The sequence below is a fragment of the Heterodontus francisci genome, chromosome 11 (genome assembly GCF_036365525.1).
Source record: "Heterodontus francisci isolate sHetFra1 chromosome 11, sHetFra1.hap1, whole genome shotgun sequence".
NCBI classification, from domain to species: domain Eukaryota; kingdom Metazoa; phylum Chordata; class Chondrichthyes; order Heterodontiformes; family Heterodontidae; genus Heterodontus; species Heterodontus francisci.
This window is the reverse complement of record NC_090381.1, coordinates 65687237-65704757: the sequence shown is the minus strand read 5'-3', so window position 1 is coordinate 65704757 and position 17521 is coordinate 65687237. Positions and strand designations below refer to the sequence as shown.

At 44.6% G+C, this 17521-nt stretch overlaps 1 protein-coding gene across 1 annotated transcript in view; it reads left to right on the top strand.

Annotated features, from left to right (window-relative positions):
- The window catches only part of LOC137375033 (spermatogenesis-associated protein 16-like), a 224507-nt gene that overhangs the window by 72176 nt on the left and 134810 nt on the right, over positions 1–17521 (top strand). The window contains exon 5 of the mRNA XM_068041656.1: positions 13073–13220. Within this exon, the coding sequence (XP_067897757.1) occupies positions 13073–13220 (148 nt within the window). The remainder of the gene's footprint in view (positions 1–13072; positions 13221–17521) is intronic.

The window sequence follows — 17521 nt, the reverse complement described above, 5'->3', positions numbered from 1 at the left end:
TCCTGTGGGACGATAATATCCAGAATTTTTTTTGACAAAGACAGAAAATTTTAAACTGGCGACTGTGAGGTGCAAAGTATGGGAAAAGATAGAAAGAATTTTAATTTTTCAATGTTTTATATAGTTTAAACTATTAAATAAAGAAAAAATGAGTCGAAAATGCTTGGAAAGTTTTTTTGTGTTGCTGATGTTTGTAACAGATTATGAGACACTTTTAAGCTTTGGACATTGTAGCTGGAGGCAGTCAAGATAATAGCAAATAATCACCTGATCAGGTGTTGATCAGTAGAAACTCCACAGTGTGAAAATATTTCCTTTGTCATATCAACATCAAAAGCTACAGAAGGCACTACAAGTCCGCCATAGGAAGGAAACATCATGCAAACAACTCTTTAATAACTATGCAACTAATTTCAGAATAGCGCAAATAATAAGAAAGATTTTGAAGAGGGAAGGATAAACTGATAAATATTTGTAATTTAAGGATGTCCAGCATAGAATGTAGATCAAAAATACTTATGCAACAACAGCTTTAACTTAGAAAATGTCCTCAGGTGTACTATTTAGATGAAGAAGAAAAAATACTGGTAAAAGGAATAAATGAGCAGATGCTGAGCTATGTTGTGCCAGTTAAGTCTTAAGTGTTATAGTTTCTTCCTCAATTGTCATTTTTTGTAGAGTATTCCAAATTTGGATAACTCTGAAAATGTTTCTTCCAATCTTCTCCTTTCCCTTCTAACTGTATGCTTCCCCTTTTTATCAAGTCACCAACCTGCAGAAATTGTCTTACCCTCTTAAAAACTTTCCTTAGTCCTGTTCCAATGAAAGAGCCCTAATTTTTCAAGTCTTTTAGAAATTATAACCTCTAATTTATGTGTCTTTGTATTGAAGTTATATATAAAATCCAAAATCCCATTTGCCTTTGAAAACCTTTTCTAACTTTGCTTCCATATTTCTGGTCTAAGTGCATGTACCCCTAGATTTCTGTTCTTCCATGGCAAAAATTATAGGCTGAAAAATTCAGTTCTATAGCTCCTACCGGGTACTGTTTTGATACCAGACCGTGACACTGATTTCACACAAATACTGCCATATTCAACCTCGTTCTCCAGTTAACACCTCTTAACACGCACAGCTGAATATGCATTCTGCAGCAGGAAGGATATCCCACTGGCACTATTTAAGAGTCATCAACTACTTTCAGGTTAGCCACTTGATTGATTTCTACTGGCTCTGCGTCTCTAGAAGTGGTGAGAGTTTTCTAGTGCTGTTTAAAGTTGATGAAGTCGATGGGGAGTGGGGTTGCACGTGGTTAAGGCCTTGGTTCTCACTTTGGAAGAATTCTGATCAGTTGACTTGCTCCTACTCATGGGTACTGTAGCTACCATCCCGCTAGGCTGTAGCACGAAAGGGAGATTGAGCAGAGGCAGCACAATAGAGAACAAGCTGCTTACAAAGCAGGAGGGGAAAGGGGGAGATGGGCTCTCAGTAGAAGGTCATATCCACACAGGGTTTTCAGGGAGCAATTCTGCTACCTCAACTTAAGCCAGGAACATTGCGTGTATCATCTCTGTTTTACAAAGGAGGTGCTGAAATCTGCCACCTCTTGCAGGCAGACCTGCAGCCTCAGAGCAGGGTGAGGGCAGCATTGGCTGTGAAGTTAACCATGCCCATGAATTTCTTCACGTTGAGATCCTTCCAGGTTTGAACAGGTTACATCTCAACATCCAGTTTGTTCTTCACTGCTGAACAAGGGAGGTGGCTGGCACTCTTTATGCCAGGAGAGAGAAGTACATTGCGTTATCTCAGACCAGAAAGAAGCAGACAGAGTGAGCATGTGTCAATGCCAAGATAGCAGGCTTCCCTATGGTGCAGGATGCCATCAACCACACACACATGGCTTTGCGAGTGCCAGATCTAAATGCAGAGATATACTGTAACTGCAAAAGAGTCCACTCCCTGAATGTGCAGTTGGTGTGCAACCATGCCTCAGCCCATCATGCAGGTGAATGTAGTCATGACGCCTTCATTCTGCATTAGTCCGCTGTTCCTTCAGTATTAAGCCACCACGTCAAACCAGAGGGTGGCTGCTGGGTGACGAGGGCTATTTGCTGACTACCTGGCTCATGACTCTGATGTGCAACCCAACCACAAGTGGGAAGCACGCATATGTGGAGAGCCATGTTGCCACACAAAACATTATCAAGTAAACCACTGGGGTGCACAAGCAATGCTTCCGCTGCCTGGCCCACTCTGCAGGAGCCTTCCAATACTTGCCAGAAGGTGTGTCATGATTTATTGTGGCCTGCTGTATCCTGCACAACCTCGCCATTGTGAGGGCACAGCCTTTACCACCAGAGATACGGTGAGCAGCTGAGGAGGAAGGGAGGAGGCAATCAACACAACCCCTTTCTGGCTGGGCTGGCTGTGTTCATTTCATCCGACTATGGTACCAGTGAACACAACCCCAATTCTCCATTCTTCCACATTCACAAACCTTTCCTTCCCTCTGTCATTGACCATCAACCATCAGTGCCCTCTTGGCCACAATACTGAAATAAAAGCGACCACAAAAGAAACATTTCAAATCGACTTTATCAGACAAATCATCCAGTATTCCGTACAAAGTCAACTAATCACCCTTGTGCACCCTTGGTACCTGTCTTCCGTGTGCCTTTGCCTGTCCGAGTGCTCTTATGCACTGCTACCCCAGTGCTGCAGCATTGCTGGTAGAAGGCTGCTGACTTTCAGTGGAGGTGATTGCAGATGGCCTTGCAAGATGCCATCAAGCAGCTCTGTCCTGGAAGGCCTGCCTTAGGACTGCATCTCCTCGGCATAGGCAGCAGCAGTCTGGACTGGCTGACTGGCGGACAGGCAGCTGCAATGGGACTGGCAGAGCGGCAGTAGTGGAAGGATGGATGCTATCATCCTGAGAGAGGACAGCAAGGTTTGTGCTCCACAAAGCCACTGGGCTTCCAGGGCAGCGCCTCAGCAACCCTAGCAATCTGTTGGAGGACGTATTGCTGGACTACTAAGAGACCCTACAAGCCCCTTTGAGCACTGGTATCACAGCCATGATGGCAGCAGTCTGAGCCTGCATTACAGCAAACTGCGCTTGCACAGCAACAAACTGAGAAAGGATGACCTCAGTATGAGCTTCCACTGCAACACTCAGATGTTCGGTGGCTTCTGCTTGTGCTGCAGTGGAAGCTGAGACATCTGCCATCAGACACTGCATCATGGTTGGGTCTGCAAATGTTCTCATGGAATTGGTCACCCCTCCCACACTGGAATGAATGGACTCCAAGGTCCGAACAAAGCCAAGAAGGTGCCAGAATCCTCCAGGCTCCTTGACAGTGACAACAGACCTCCTGGCAGGCCTGTCAATGTACCAAGCATTTCATAGTGCATGCCCATCAGCCTTTTTCTACATGTCGCCCAAGGAAGTCTTCTTCTGTAGCAGAAGTCGTGCGACCTCACCCTCTGAGGTGCTGGCACCTGCGGGACCCTTTCCCCCAGTCCTGGCTGCAGGCCACTCATACCCAGTGACTAATCACTTGCAAATCCTACCTCTATGCTAACCTTTAAATTATGCATAGTGCCAGGCTCTGAGCTGGTGGCAGTAACTGTGAGTTCAAGTTATGGTGTTTCATCATCATCAATCTCTTGTTCCTTTGAACTTAACACTCCTGCACAGTACCTGACCAGATGGCAATTCTTGGATACCTGAAAAGAGAAAGGCACAAGGGTAGGATAGCAGTGAGGGAAGGGGGAAAGGAAGAGGTGCATCCTTACACTGTCTGCAGCTAGTGAATCAGAAAAGATTGCAGGATGAGAGGAAATGGGTTGTGAGAAAGTGGATTTGGATTAGGTAGGAACATACCGTCATCTTCAGTGGTTTCCATCCTGCTGCTGGCCACAGCCTTAGTCGTGGCAGCTCCAGTGATGGCGAGCATTTTTTTCTCCATCAGGGTGAAGACACGCAACCGTGCTTGTTCCCTACCGGTTAGGTGTGGCTTTCTGCAGTTACGCGCCACCTTGTCCTGCAAGAGAGAGGGAGGTGTGTCAGTGAATGTGCTGCAAGGTGTTTGGGTGATGTACCTGTCATAATTGAATAGCTGGCAGTGTGTGGAAGCTGTGAGTGTGAGGCTTGCAGAAGTGCTAGGTGTGTGAGAGTGAGGTGAGGCTATGAATGTGAAGTATGAGTCATGCTTAATAAAGAATGTTGATAGATGAGTGAAGGTGGGGTGGTGAATTGGGCAGTGTGTGAGACAAGTTGTTCATTTGTAAGGATTTTGGCATTTAAAAATGCCTTCATTGACCTTGATCACACATATGAGGTAATTAAACTTCTTCCTGCACTGCATCCAAGTCCCCAGGGCTAGACTACTTGCATTGACAGCGATGGCTACTTGCTTCCACTGCCTTCACAGTGCCTGTTTGGAGGGCCTCCTGACCACACCCTCCCCCGCCCCCCCACCCCAGTCGAAAGACAACCTTTCTCCTACTGTTCACTTCCTGTACCAAGGCCTCCAGTGCTGCATCAGAGAACCTTGGAGCACACTCTCCTCCCTTTTGCACCATTTTCACTCTCCTTGCAGGTCAAACAGCCTTTCCCAGCCACTTCTAGCACTTGCTGCAGCTTGAGTGCACCTTCGCTTTAAGTAGTGCAGGCTGGCTTTAAGTGGTGCTAGCTTCGCATGAACTTGCCCACTGCTGAGGCATGCAGCCACTCAGCAGTGCATTTAGGATCAAGCAGGGCTGGGTGACAGCCCCAATACTCTTCACAATCTACCTGACAGAAACTCGGCCTGTCCTTGAATGTTACCAAAACAAAACTCATATATCAACTCACACCTGGTCAGCCAAATATTCCACCTCCCATATATGTTGAAGAAGAGACTCTGGAATATGTTGAGTATTTCTCATACCTTGGCAGTTACATCTCTCAAAAGGCCATCATTAATGAGGACATCCAACACCGGATTAGCTGCGCCAGTTCAGCCTTCTACAAACTACTGCAGTGAATATTTGGCAACAAAGATCTGCACAAATCAGCAAAAGTCTTAGTATACAGAGCAGTTGTCATCACCACACTCCTGTACTGCAGCGAAACCTGGGCTGTGTATCAGCAACACCTAAGAGCACTAGAGAAATTCCATCAGCAATGCATCCGCCGCATCCTCCAGATTCAATGGGAGGACTGCCGAGCCAATGCTAGTGTCCTTCTTGAAGACAGATCCACAAGACTTCAGGCAAAACTCCTGGAAAACCAACTTCGATGGATTGGCCACTGTGTCTGCATAGCTGATAATCGATTCCCCCGCCAGATCCTGTTTTCACAACTCTCAATGGCCAAAGTTCCAGGGGAGGACAAAGAAAATGCTTCAGAGATACTCTGAAGCTCTCCTTGAAGCGTGGCTGAATTGGCCTTAACAACTGGGAGGAGTTTGCTGCCAATCGCTCAGAATGACGACAACCTGTCCACCAAGCTGCATCATGCTTTGACTCCCAATGCCTTACTGATGAGACAGAGCAACAGTAGAGAAGGAAAGAAATGAAAGCAAATCCTGCACTCCGGATTCCACTACCTCATGGGACATCCTGCCCCACGTGCCCAAAGATCTGTGGGTCGAAAATCAGCCTGCTCAGTCACATGAAGACCCATGGTAGAAACTTGCAACCCTGAGTAAATATCATCCTTGGAGCGAGGGACAGCCGATGTTGGCGCCTATCATTTAAATTATAGGCAGCAAGAAGTCTGCGCGTTGCCTACAAGGCAATGAACAGGCATGAGTTAGTTGCACATCATGATCCCCATGCCTGTTTTCAGGCTTCATCCAATTTTTCTCCCTTACACTTTAAAGTATATTTTTCACTTTTTCCGCCTAAAATCTGATGTTCCACATTTCCTGCATTGAACTGCAACTGTCTAATCAATTAACCAGCCTATGGCTATTATGGTAAAAGCAAACTTTAATGATATTCCTCATGCTCACATCCAAATCATTTATATAAGTGGCATGAGAAAAAGATGTTCCAGCGTAGATCGCTGGGATTTATTACCAATTCCATTCATCTGAAATACATCCATCTTGCTATCCAAAAGACAGGCTTCTATCAATGTCAGGATATCAATAGATTCATCCATCATGATTTCATGATGGTGAGAAGTTGGTTCACAAGGGAGTGGGCTTTCTGGAGAGCAATACAATTTGGGGCAGTGACTGACCATCCACATGCAGGAACAGAGGTGACAGGGAAGTAAAGATAAGAGGAATGAGAAGAAGACTGACAGGTTAGTTCCTGAGCAGCAAAATGGACAAGATTACAGGTTGGATTGCTCCTCTAACAGAGCTAGCAATGAATGCCACACTGAAAATTACAAACAATACCAAGGGTCAAGCAGAGGGCAGCTGTAGGCTTGTTCAAGAGGTTTCAACTGTCGGGTGGTGGCAAGACAGAAAATAGAGAAGTAATGTTGGTAGTCTGAGGAGCCTGGAGAAGGGATCAGAGAAGGCATCGTACTGGAGAAGGAGATGAATGGAAGTATGGTAGTATAAGATGAAGAGAAGCTGAAAACAAAGCAGGGCCTGGAAATGACAAATGAAAATGTAAATTAGGAGTCTCAATTGTAGACTCGGAGTCACAGGAAGTAATCAGTTGGGAATTAGAGTGCGGCTTTTAAAAAACCTTCTCTAGATAAAACAAGAATTCTCTACAAATTCCTGAGCAGATTGAAGACTTTAATGAAAAGCTGAACACTATCACAAAATAGAAAAATAAGACCTGGGCCTTTCCTCTTGTGAGCCTGTCAAGTGACTTTTGTTTGGACAATTTAGTAGAAATCGATAAATAAAGGACAGAGTGAGATGGCAATTGATGGCGCTTTGTTATTGAAACAGAAATTTTCCAGTGGTACTCAAGATTCACATATGTAGTGGCTTGCCCAGGTTTTTGTATAACTGTAAGCTAAAACTACTATGGTGATAGAACATAGAACAGTACAGCACAGTACAGGCCCTTCGGCCCACGATGTTGTGCCGAACCTTTAACCTACTCTAGGGCAAACTACCTACATACCCTTCATACTACTATCATCCATGTACCTATCAAGAGTTGCTTAAATGTCCCTAATGTATCTGCTTCTACTACCACCGCTGGCAGTGCATTCCACACACCCACCACTCTCTGTGTAAAGAACCTACCTCTGACATCTCCCCGAAACCTTCCTCCAATCACCTTAAAATTATGCCCCCTGGTGATAGCCCTTTCCGCCCTGGGAAAAAGTCTCTGGCTATCCACTCTATCTATGCCTCTCATCATCTTGTACCTCTCGATCAAGTCACCTCTCATCCTTCTTCACTCCAATGAGAAAAGCCCTAGCTCCCTCAACCTTTCTTCGTAAGACATGCCCTCCAGTCCAGGCAGCATCCTGGTAAATCTCCTCTGCACCCTCTCTAAAGCTTCCACATCCTTCCTATAATGAGGCGACCAGAACTGAACACAATATTCCAAGTGTGGTCTAACCAGGGCTTTACAGAGCTGCAGCATAACCTCACGGCTCTTAAACTCAATCCCCCTGTTAATGAAAGCCAACACACCATACGCTTTCTTAACAACCCTATCAACTTGGGTGGCAACTTTGAGCGATCTCTGGACATGGACCCCAAGATCCCTCAGTTCCTCCACACTACCAAGAATCCTGTCTTTAAGCCTGTATTCTGCATTCAAATTCGACCTTCCAAAATGAATCAGTTCATACTTTTCCAGGTTGAACTCCATATGCCACTTCTCAGCCCAGCTCTGCATCCTGTCAATGTCCCGTTGCAACCTACAACAGCCTTCCACACTATCCACAACTCCAGCAACCTTCGTGTCATCGGCTAACTTGCTAACCCAGCCGTCCACTTCCTCATCCAAGTCATTTATAAAAATCACAAAGAGCAGAGGTCCCAGAACAGATCCCTGCGGAACACCACTGGTCACCGAGCTCCAGGCTGAATACTTTCCATCTACTACCACCCTCTGTCTTCTATGGGCCAGCCAATTCTGTATCCAGACAGCCAACTTTCTCTGTATCCCATGCCTCCTTACTTTCTGAATGAGCCTACCATGGGGAACCTTATCAAACGCCTTGCTAAAATCCATATACACCACATCCACTGCTCTTCCTTCATCAACGTGTTTTGTCACATCTTCAAAGAATTCAGTAAGGCTTGTGAGGCATGACCTGCCCCTCACAAAGCCATGCTGACTGTCTCTAATCAGACTATGCTTTTCCAAATAATCATAAATCCTGTCTCTCAGAATCCTCTCCAATAATTTGCCCACTACCGACGTAAGACTGACTGGTCTATAATTCCCAGGGTTATCCCTATTCCCTTTCTTGAACAAGGGAATAACATTTGCCACCCTCCAATCATCTGGTACTACTCTAGTGGACAGTGAGGCCGCAAAGATCATCGCCAAAGGCGCGGCAATCTCTTCCCTCGCTTCCCATAATATCCTTGGGTATATCCCGTCTGGCTCCAGGAACTTATCTGTCCTCATGTCTTTCAAAATTTCCAGCACATCCTCTCTCTTGACATCAACCTGTTCGAGCATATCAGCCTGTTTCACGCTGTCCTCACAAACGACCAGATCCCTCTCACTAGTGAATACTGAAGCAAAGTATTCATTTAGGACCTCCATTACGTCCTCCGACTCCAGGCACAAGTTCCCTCCACTATCCCTGATCGGCCCTACCCTCACTCTGGCCATCCTCTTGTTCCTCACATAAGTGTAGAACGCCTTGGGATTTTCCTTGATCCCACCCGCCAAGACTTTTTCATGTCCCCTTCTAGCTCTCCTAAGTCCATTCTTCAGTTTCTTCCTGGCTACCTTGTAACCCTCTAGAGCCCTGTCTGATCCTTGCTTCCTCAACCTTAAGTAAGCTTCCTTCTTCCTCTTGACTAGCTGTTCCACATCTCTTGTCATCCAAAGTTCCTTCACCCTACCATCCCTTCCTTGCCTCATTGGGACAAACCTATCCAGCAGTCGCAGCAAGTGCTCCCTAAACAACCTCCACATTTCTGTCGTGCATTTCCCTGAGAACATCTGTTCCCAATTTATGCTCCCCAGTTCCTGCCTAATAGCATTGTAATTTCCCCTCCCCCAATTAAAAATTTTCCCATCCCCTCTGCTCCTGTCCCTCTCCATGACTATAGTAAAGGTCAGGGAGTTGTGATCACTATCACCGAAATGCTCTCCCACCGAGAGATCTGCCACCTGGCCTGGTTCGTTGCCAAGCACCAAATCCACCATAGCCTCCCCTCTAGTCGGCCTATCTACATATTGAGTCAAGAAACCTTCCTGGACACACCTGACAAAAACTGCTCCATCCAAACTATTTGCACTAAGGAGGTTCCAATCAATATTAGGGAAGTTGAAGTCACCCATGACAACAACCCTGTTACTTCTGCACCTTTCCAAAATCTGCCTCCCAATCTGTTCCTCCGTGTCTCTGTTGCTATTGCGGGGTCTATAGAAAACTCCCAATAAAGTGACTGCTCCTTTCCTGTTTCTGACTTCCACCCATAATAACTCAGTAGACAAACCCTCCTCGACGACCTCCCTTTCTGCAGCAGTGATACTATCCCTGATTAGCAATGCCACTCCCCCACCTCTTTTACCTCCCTCCCTATTCCTTTTGAAACATCTAAACCCCGGAACATCCAACATCCATTCCTGCCCCTGTGATATCCAAGTCTCCGTAATGGCCACAACATCGTAGCTCCAAGTTCTGATCCATGTTCTAAGTTCATCACCCTTATTCCTGACACTTCTTGCATTAAAATAGACACACTTCAACCCATCATACTGGCTGCAACTTTGCCCTGTCAACTGTCTAACCTCCCTCACAGACTCTCTGAACTCTGTATCTACCTGTTCAACAGCTACCCCGTCCACTGATCCGTAGCCCCGGTTCCCATCCCCCTGCCAAACTAGTTTTAACCCTCCCGAAGAGCGCTAGCAAACCTCCCGCCCAGGATATTGGTGCCCCTCCAGTTCAGATGCAACCCGTCCTTCTTGTACAGGTCCCACCTTCCCCAGAAGGTATCCCAATGATCCACATATCTGAAGCCCTCCCTCCTACACCAGCTCTGTAGCCACGTGTTCAGCTGCACTCGCTCTCTGTTTCTAGCCTCACTAGCAGGTGGCACCGGTATCAATCCTGAGATTACTACTCTGCTCGTCCTGCCTTTTAGTCTTCAACCTAACTCCCTATATTCGCTTTTCAGGTCCTCATCCCTTTTCCTAGCTATGTCATTGGTACCGATGTGTACCACGACTTCTGGCTGCTCCGCCTCCCCCTTAAGAATCCCGTAGACTCGATCCGAGACTTCCCTGACCCTGGCACCCGGGAGGCAACATACCATCCGGGAGTCTCGTTCGCGACCACAGAATCTCCTGTCTGTTCCTCTAACCATTGAATCTCCTATCACTATTGCTCTCCTATTCTCCCCCCTTCCCTTTTGAGCCACAGAGCCAGGCTCAGTGCCAGAGACCTGGCCGTTGTGGCTTTCCCCTGGTAGGTCGTCCTCCCCAAGCGTATCCAAAACGGTACACTTATTATTGAGGGGAACGGCCACAGGGGATCCCTGCACTGTGCGCCTATTCCCTTTCCCTCCACTAACGGTCACCCAGCTACCTTTATCCTGTAACTTAGGTGTCACTACTTCCCTATAACTGCTCTCTATCACCCCCTCAGCCGCCTGAATGATCCGAAGTTCATCCAGCTCCAGTTCCCATCTCTGTGAGGAGCTGGAGTTGGGTGCAGTTCTCACAGGTGAAGTCAGCAGGGACACAAGTGGTGACCCTTACCTCCCACATCCTGCAAGAGGAGCATGCAACTGCCCTAGCTTCCATCCCTTTGCTCTAAATTGACACAGACATTAAGTAAAAATAAAGGAAAACCTTACCTTACCAAACCCTCCACACAAGAGGCCTTTTTTTTTGGTTAGAGGAGGAGGATGGGTGGGAGACACTACACGTGTAGTGTTTCGAGTTTAACCACTGCCCGAATATATAAGTTCATTTACCCAGCAGTCCCCGTGTCCGCCGAATCACGAGGTAAGTACTTTATAGTGAAACATACCTTCCCAGCTGCCCCCTGGCTCGCACTCTCACTGCTATCGCTGATCAAAAAGAAGCTGCCGACTCGCTAGGTAAGTACTTTATAGTGAAACTTACCTTCCCAGCTGCCCCCTGGTTTGCACTCTCACTGCTATCGCTGATCAAAAAGAAGCTGCCGAATCGCTAGGTAAGTACTTTATACTGAAATTTACCTTCCCAGCCAGCCCCTGGCTCGCACTCTCACCGCTACCGCTGTTCAAAAAGAAGTTGCCGAATCGTGATACTGAATTCTAGTATCTCTTATGTTTCCATAAGAGAATGAGAGTTGATCTGTTGGAGCTTAATGCAGGTTGAAGCTTGTTATTCTGGTATAAACAGGTTGGAACACAATTATTGTTGCTATTAGTAGAGCAAAATTGTTCAGAAACACAGACTTTAATCACATGCTAATGACCACCTGCAGCTGCATTTATTTATCTATTTAATGACTTATCTATCTGCTTATTTATCTATCCCCTGAGGAGCTTCATCTGTTGGGAGCACACATCAGAAATTTGGCACAAAGGTTAGCGAATCCCACAGGATTTTATGGGTGAAGTGCCATGGCATGAGTGCAAATTAGTAAAGTCACCAATTTTCTTTTACTTTACTCCTTATTACAGGCATTTATCACATTTTAATGTCAAGGCAAAGGATCAAAATGAAACCATACTTATAAGTCAATAATAAACAAAATCTACCAGAATACTAACATCTAAGTGGTTAGGTAAACTAACTAAATTCTGCGTAACTAAGGAATAAAGTATTTGAACCACTGAATATTATTTAACCTTAAACAATTGTAATAGTCCCTACTTGGTATTAATTAGTGCTTTTAATTCTCAATGAAATCCAGTCATTTTAGGTACTATATAGTGGATTGAAAAGGCTGTGGTAGAATAAAGCATCTCTTAGCAGAATCCTTACAACTTCAAAACAAACTTGCATGTATCCAAAATTTCTGAAGAAGCAGATGAGCAGCTTATTGGAACTGCAGCACCAAGTTTCTATTACTATTCAATATTACTATTATCTATAATTTATTCCATTTTATATTTCAGAACCTTTTCTGATCCAGGGCCATTTGATCCTTCCTTTCCTCCCTTAAGAATCAGGCCAAAAAAAAAGAGGGTAGCACATATAAAGCATGTAAATTGGCAGTACATATTTGATTGAGCTCAAAACTGCAGTTTCTTTTAGCCAGAATGGCAGCCAGCTACATTAAATGCCATGCAAATTGAAAAATTCAGTTATTTTTGGAAACTTTCTAAATTATGGTGTTCAAGTGTTACAGTAATCTAAGTTAACTAAATGCTCCAGATCAACTATTCAAAAAAAATCTACCAGTATCTGTAGGTACAAGTTTATGAGACAGTTGTCCTGTTCCTGTGCCTCAACATATTGGATCACCTGGCCAAGAAAATTGGCTGGGAAGATCAGATACCTGTACCTGTATCCTCCATAAACTACATAGGCTATCTACACAAATAATTTGTCTTGATTCTTGCCTTTGCCCTACACTACATCATTGATCACTTCCAGTTTTTAATTCTTGCATGAAGCCACTGCTTTTCTGATACTGGCCTATTACTTGCTTTCTGCTTCCTTTGATCCACAATCAGCAGCGTTCCTTCAGCCACTGTGCTTCCACTATTTGAAACTCACTGTTCACGACTTCCTTGCTGCCTAAAAAGCTCCCTTTTGTGTTTTTGTCCCATTCTCCTTTTTTTCTCACCTTTCCCTCCTCTTGCTCACTGCCTATTCAGTATCCAATCTTTGTCCACTATTCTGTACAGTATTCTGAAATGTCTCTGCATATGGAGAGTGCTATAGAAATGCAATTGTTGTTGTGTATGATTAATTTGTTTATTTTTAAGTTAGTATTTTGCATATTCATGCTTTTTTATGAAACTAGGCAATGTTGGAAGAGGGCATCACTCAAGCTGAAGCATTTTCAGTTATGTACACACCATTTGCAGTGAAACCAACTGCCGCACAAATTGAAAAAATAAAAGAAGTTTTCAGGAAAAAACATCCTGCTTATGCCAACTATCTATATGCAGGTAATTAAGTAATATTGTTTATTGTACCATTTTTCTCCTTTAAATGTTTAGTCTTTAGTAATAAACAATAATGGTTACATTTTATCTTCAGTATTTCATGCCAATGAAACAAGTCTGATAATGGGACTAGTCTGATAAAATGGAATCCTTTATAAAATTCTAATTGATTGTCTTTATTTGTTATCAATTATATTTCTCTTTCAAAGAGCTATGTGAGATTTCTTTGCTTCTGGAATATAAGTATGAAGTATACTTTCGAAAACAATGAATTGACATGCCTAGTTTTTGGATGGGGATGTGTCCTGTTTACACTTTGATGGAGTAATAGCCCTTTCTATTTAGATATGCCATAGAATTTTTGAGAGGTGAAAAATAGCTACATGTGAAGTCTGTGATGTCCTGTAGTTGCTTCCACTTCTAGTTATTATCAAAATTATCAAATGTATGTAGGTGTGTACAGGGCAAAACTTCCTTAATGGTGTGTTAGATAAGCATAGCAGCTAACTTCTGCAATGTCTCCTGTTGGTGCCTGGAAGAACCTTGTGGCACGAAAATAGAGGGCAGTGCTGAACTTGACTGCCACTCATAATGCAGTGTGGATGGCTGATTGTCTCATCCAGGAACTTTGTGCACCAGATTGCACACTTCTGTCACTGCCTCCCTGTTATATTGATCATCCTGTTCCAGTAGTTCAGGTGACTACTAATCCCATAGCACTATTCAAAACAAGGCTTCTTTACCAACATTGCTACTTCAATCAGTACCATCAAAACACAAATTAGTTGGTCATTCATTTCATTGGTATTCGTGTGATTTTGATGTGTGCAGATTTGCCAACTATAATTACCTACAATAACAATCACAGTCCAAATTACTTAATTGTATGTGAAACACCTTGGCCATAAATCTCTTTGGCGCTGTTTCTGCTTCACTATCTTAACTTTGCCGGAAGTGCAGCTGAAACCCTGTTTAAACAGGATTTCCACTGCATTTCTGGTGACGTTACAATGAAGGTACAGGAGCAGCTTTGCTGGCCTTCGGGAGGTTTCTGAGAGATTTTTATAGGCTGCTATATAAATGTATTTATTTCTTCATGTGTTATATCTCCCATTTGTATTAAACAACTATTATTTTAAAGTGCAGTGAGTGTTCTTAGGTAGATAAATACATCAATAATGTGCAGAGCAAGATCCGACAAATAACAATGGAATGAATGATTAGTTTAATCTAATTTTGATGATGTTGGTTGAGAGATGAATTGGCTAAAAAAAATCCCCGTTCATTTTCAGATAGTGCCCTTGGTTCTTTAACATCCCCTTGAATAAAGGATGGTATCTTAGTTTAACATCCCATTAAAAGGACAGCACCTCTGTCAATGCAACACTCACTCAGTACTATGCATGAATCTCAACTTAGATTATGCACTCAAGTCCTGGAGTGGGGCTTGAACCCACAGGCCTAAGTGTTCAACAGAATTAAATTATATCAATATTTCATCTGTTAAGATATTTGTTTTCTTATAAGAATGTCTAACTAGATTTTTTATATTCAAACTTAAATTATAACCAGGTTCCCAGGCCTAAGTGATTGCAAGGCGAATCTGAAGCATAATTCTAACCTGTTGCTCTTCATGTAGGAACTGTCACATTTGTAACAAAAGTTAAACAAAAATCACTTCACATTATGGGTACACCTTGTTGAGTTTTCAAATATTACGGCGTCAATTTAATGTACTGTTGTTACAGTACTTGCCAATGATCACATTTCAGCTAGTGTATTGTTTCTGGTTTGCATTAGGATCAAGCAAAAGCTCATAAATTAATAGATTTGTAAATTATTCATAAATTAAGAATTCAGTGGAATGAAAATCAGACAAATTCTGTAAAGAGTGGCTGATCTGTTCTTCCAGATTACCATCCAGGCAGAGAAGTTGAAAATAATCATCATTTTCAGCTACCCAAAGGAAATAGCGGCTGGGACGTTATGCTGACGACGGGGGTCTCAACGTCTGGAAAAGCGAAGCCGAGAACCCCACGTCATCTCTTCTGTGGAAGGCCCGCCGAATCTAGTGCAAATTAGGCACTTAAGTGGACAGCGGTGGGCCTTCCACAGGATCAAGGACCCCAGCACCGGAAATACCGGGCTCGCAGAGCTGTTGGCCAATCAGAGGCCAGTAGCTCTTCCGCTGAGCAGCGCCACCGTGGAAGCAGTGGCTGCTGCCAGTGGAGCAACTACCCGAGGCCCAGGAGTGTCGCTGGATCCAGGCCACAGATAGGGTGGGAAGGGTCTTTCAGGGTGGGAGTTGCAGGGGAGGAAGGTGTGGGGGACATTAGCAAGGGCAGGAGGTGGCACTCAGCAGCCATCCCCCTCCCCCTTCCCGATGCCAGGTCCCTCGCTCAGGCACTGTGCCTTTTAATGAGGGACCCCCCTCGCCCACCGCCACCTCCGGAGCCAGGGTCACCCGCCACATGGCTAATTGCGGCGGTGGTGGGATGAGGCCCTTAATTGGGCATTTATTCGTTCACAAATCTTCCCACCCCAGATTTAATTTTGGCAGAGGCGAGAAGGTGGCAGGGTTCCCCCTACCCCACACGATTTTATGCTCTACCCACCTCTAAACCCACTGGAGGGGGGATGAGTCTTTTATCAGTAAATGAAGCTAACGCAACCTTTCAGATGTTGCAGCAACACTATGTTTTTATCCCTTGCAAAAATGGTAAACTACACAGGAGCAGAAAGACTGCTGAGGATCAAGGCCCCAGGAAAATGCTGTTTTTTCAAATTTATTCTTGGGTGACATCAGCAGTATTTATTGACCATTCCTAAGTAACTCAGGGTCAACCACACAGTGTGAAACAGGGGAAACATGTCGGCTAGACAGGGTCGGGGAAGGACATTAATGAACCACTTGGGTTTTTACGACAATTATGTTCATTTTCTGGTGCTAGCCCCAAAATGCCAGATTTTTAAAAATTCACTGTCTTAATTTACAGTTGTGGGATTTGAACTCAAAACATCTGAGTTGCTAGTCTAGTAGCATAGTCACTAGGCTACCTTACCCATTTTTCTGAATGTCTTGTAGGCCAGTGGTTATGCCATGAATCTAGTGGAAGAAAACTTAGCCCATTGTCATGTTAGCTTTGTCCAATCACGATTTTTTTTTCTCAAAAATATACTTTATTCATAAAAATCTGTAAAAAATACATTACAAAATAGCACCAAGTGGACATTCCAGAAAGTGCATGGGAAATCAGTTTTCTTCAATACAAGAGTGAGTTGCCTCACAAACCTTCCATTCAATTTACATACAACGTACATTTTACAGCAAACCCATATTTGGTGTATACAGCCCGAGGGGCTTTCCATGGGTCCAGCCCCTCAGTTCACTATGGCGGGAGGACCTTACACAATGGTCTTTCCCCATTGACGCTATTCAGCAGCTGACCCAAGCTCTAGTGCGTCCCTCAGCACGTAGTCCTGGACCTTGGAATGTGCCAGTCTGCCACTCTCGGTTGTGGACAACTCTTTGCACTCGAAGACCAGCAAGTTTTAGGCAGACCAAAGAGCGTCCTTCACCAAATTGATGGTCCTGCAGCAGCAGTTGATGTTTATCTCGGTGTGCGTCCCTGGGAACAGCCCGTAGAGCACAGACTCCTGTGTTACAGAGCTGCTTGGGACGAACCTCGACAAAAACCACTGCATCTCTTTCAACACCTGCTTTGGAAAGGCACATTCCAGAAGGAGATGGACAACAGTCTGTTCCCCACCTCAGCCATCTCAAGGGCAGCGTGTGGAGGCGGTGAGATTCAGGCGTGCAGGAAGGATCTGACAGGGTGGGCCCTTCTCACCACAAGCCAAGCTACGTTTGGTGCTTGTTTGAAAGTTCTGGTGATGAGGCATTCTGCCAAATGATTTGGGCATTCTGCTCGGGGAACCATCTGACAGGATCCACCATCTCCTTTTCTCGTAGGGCCTTGAGGAGATTCTGTGAAGACCACTGCCTGATGGATTGGTGGTCAAAGGTGTTTTTCCACACAAACTTTTTCACGAAGGATAGGTGGTACGGCACAGTCCAACTGGATGGAGTATTACGCGGCAATAAGGCCAGACCCATCCTTGCAACACCGGGACAGATGGAACCTCAGCACATAGTGACATTTGGTGTTTGCGTACTGGGGCTCTACGCACAGCTTGATACAGCTTCACATGGAGGTGGTCATCAGGATTGGGGCAATGTTGGGTACGTTTTTTCCGCCTTTATTGTGTCCCTCTGGACCCGGTCCATTTTGCAACTCCAGATG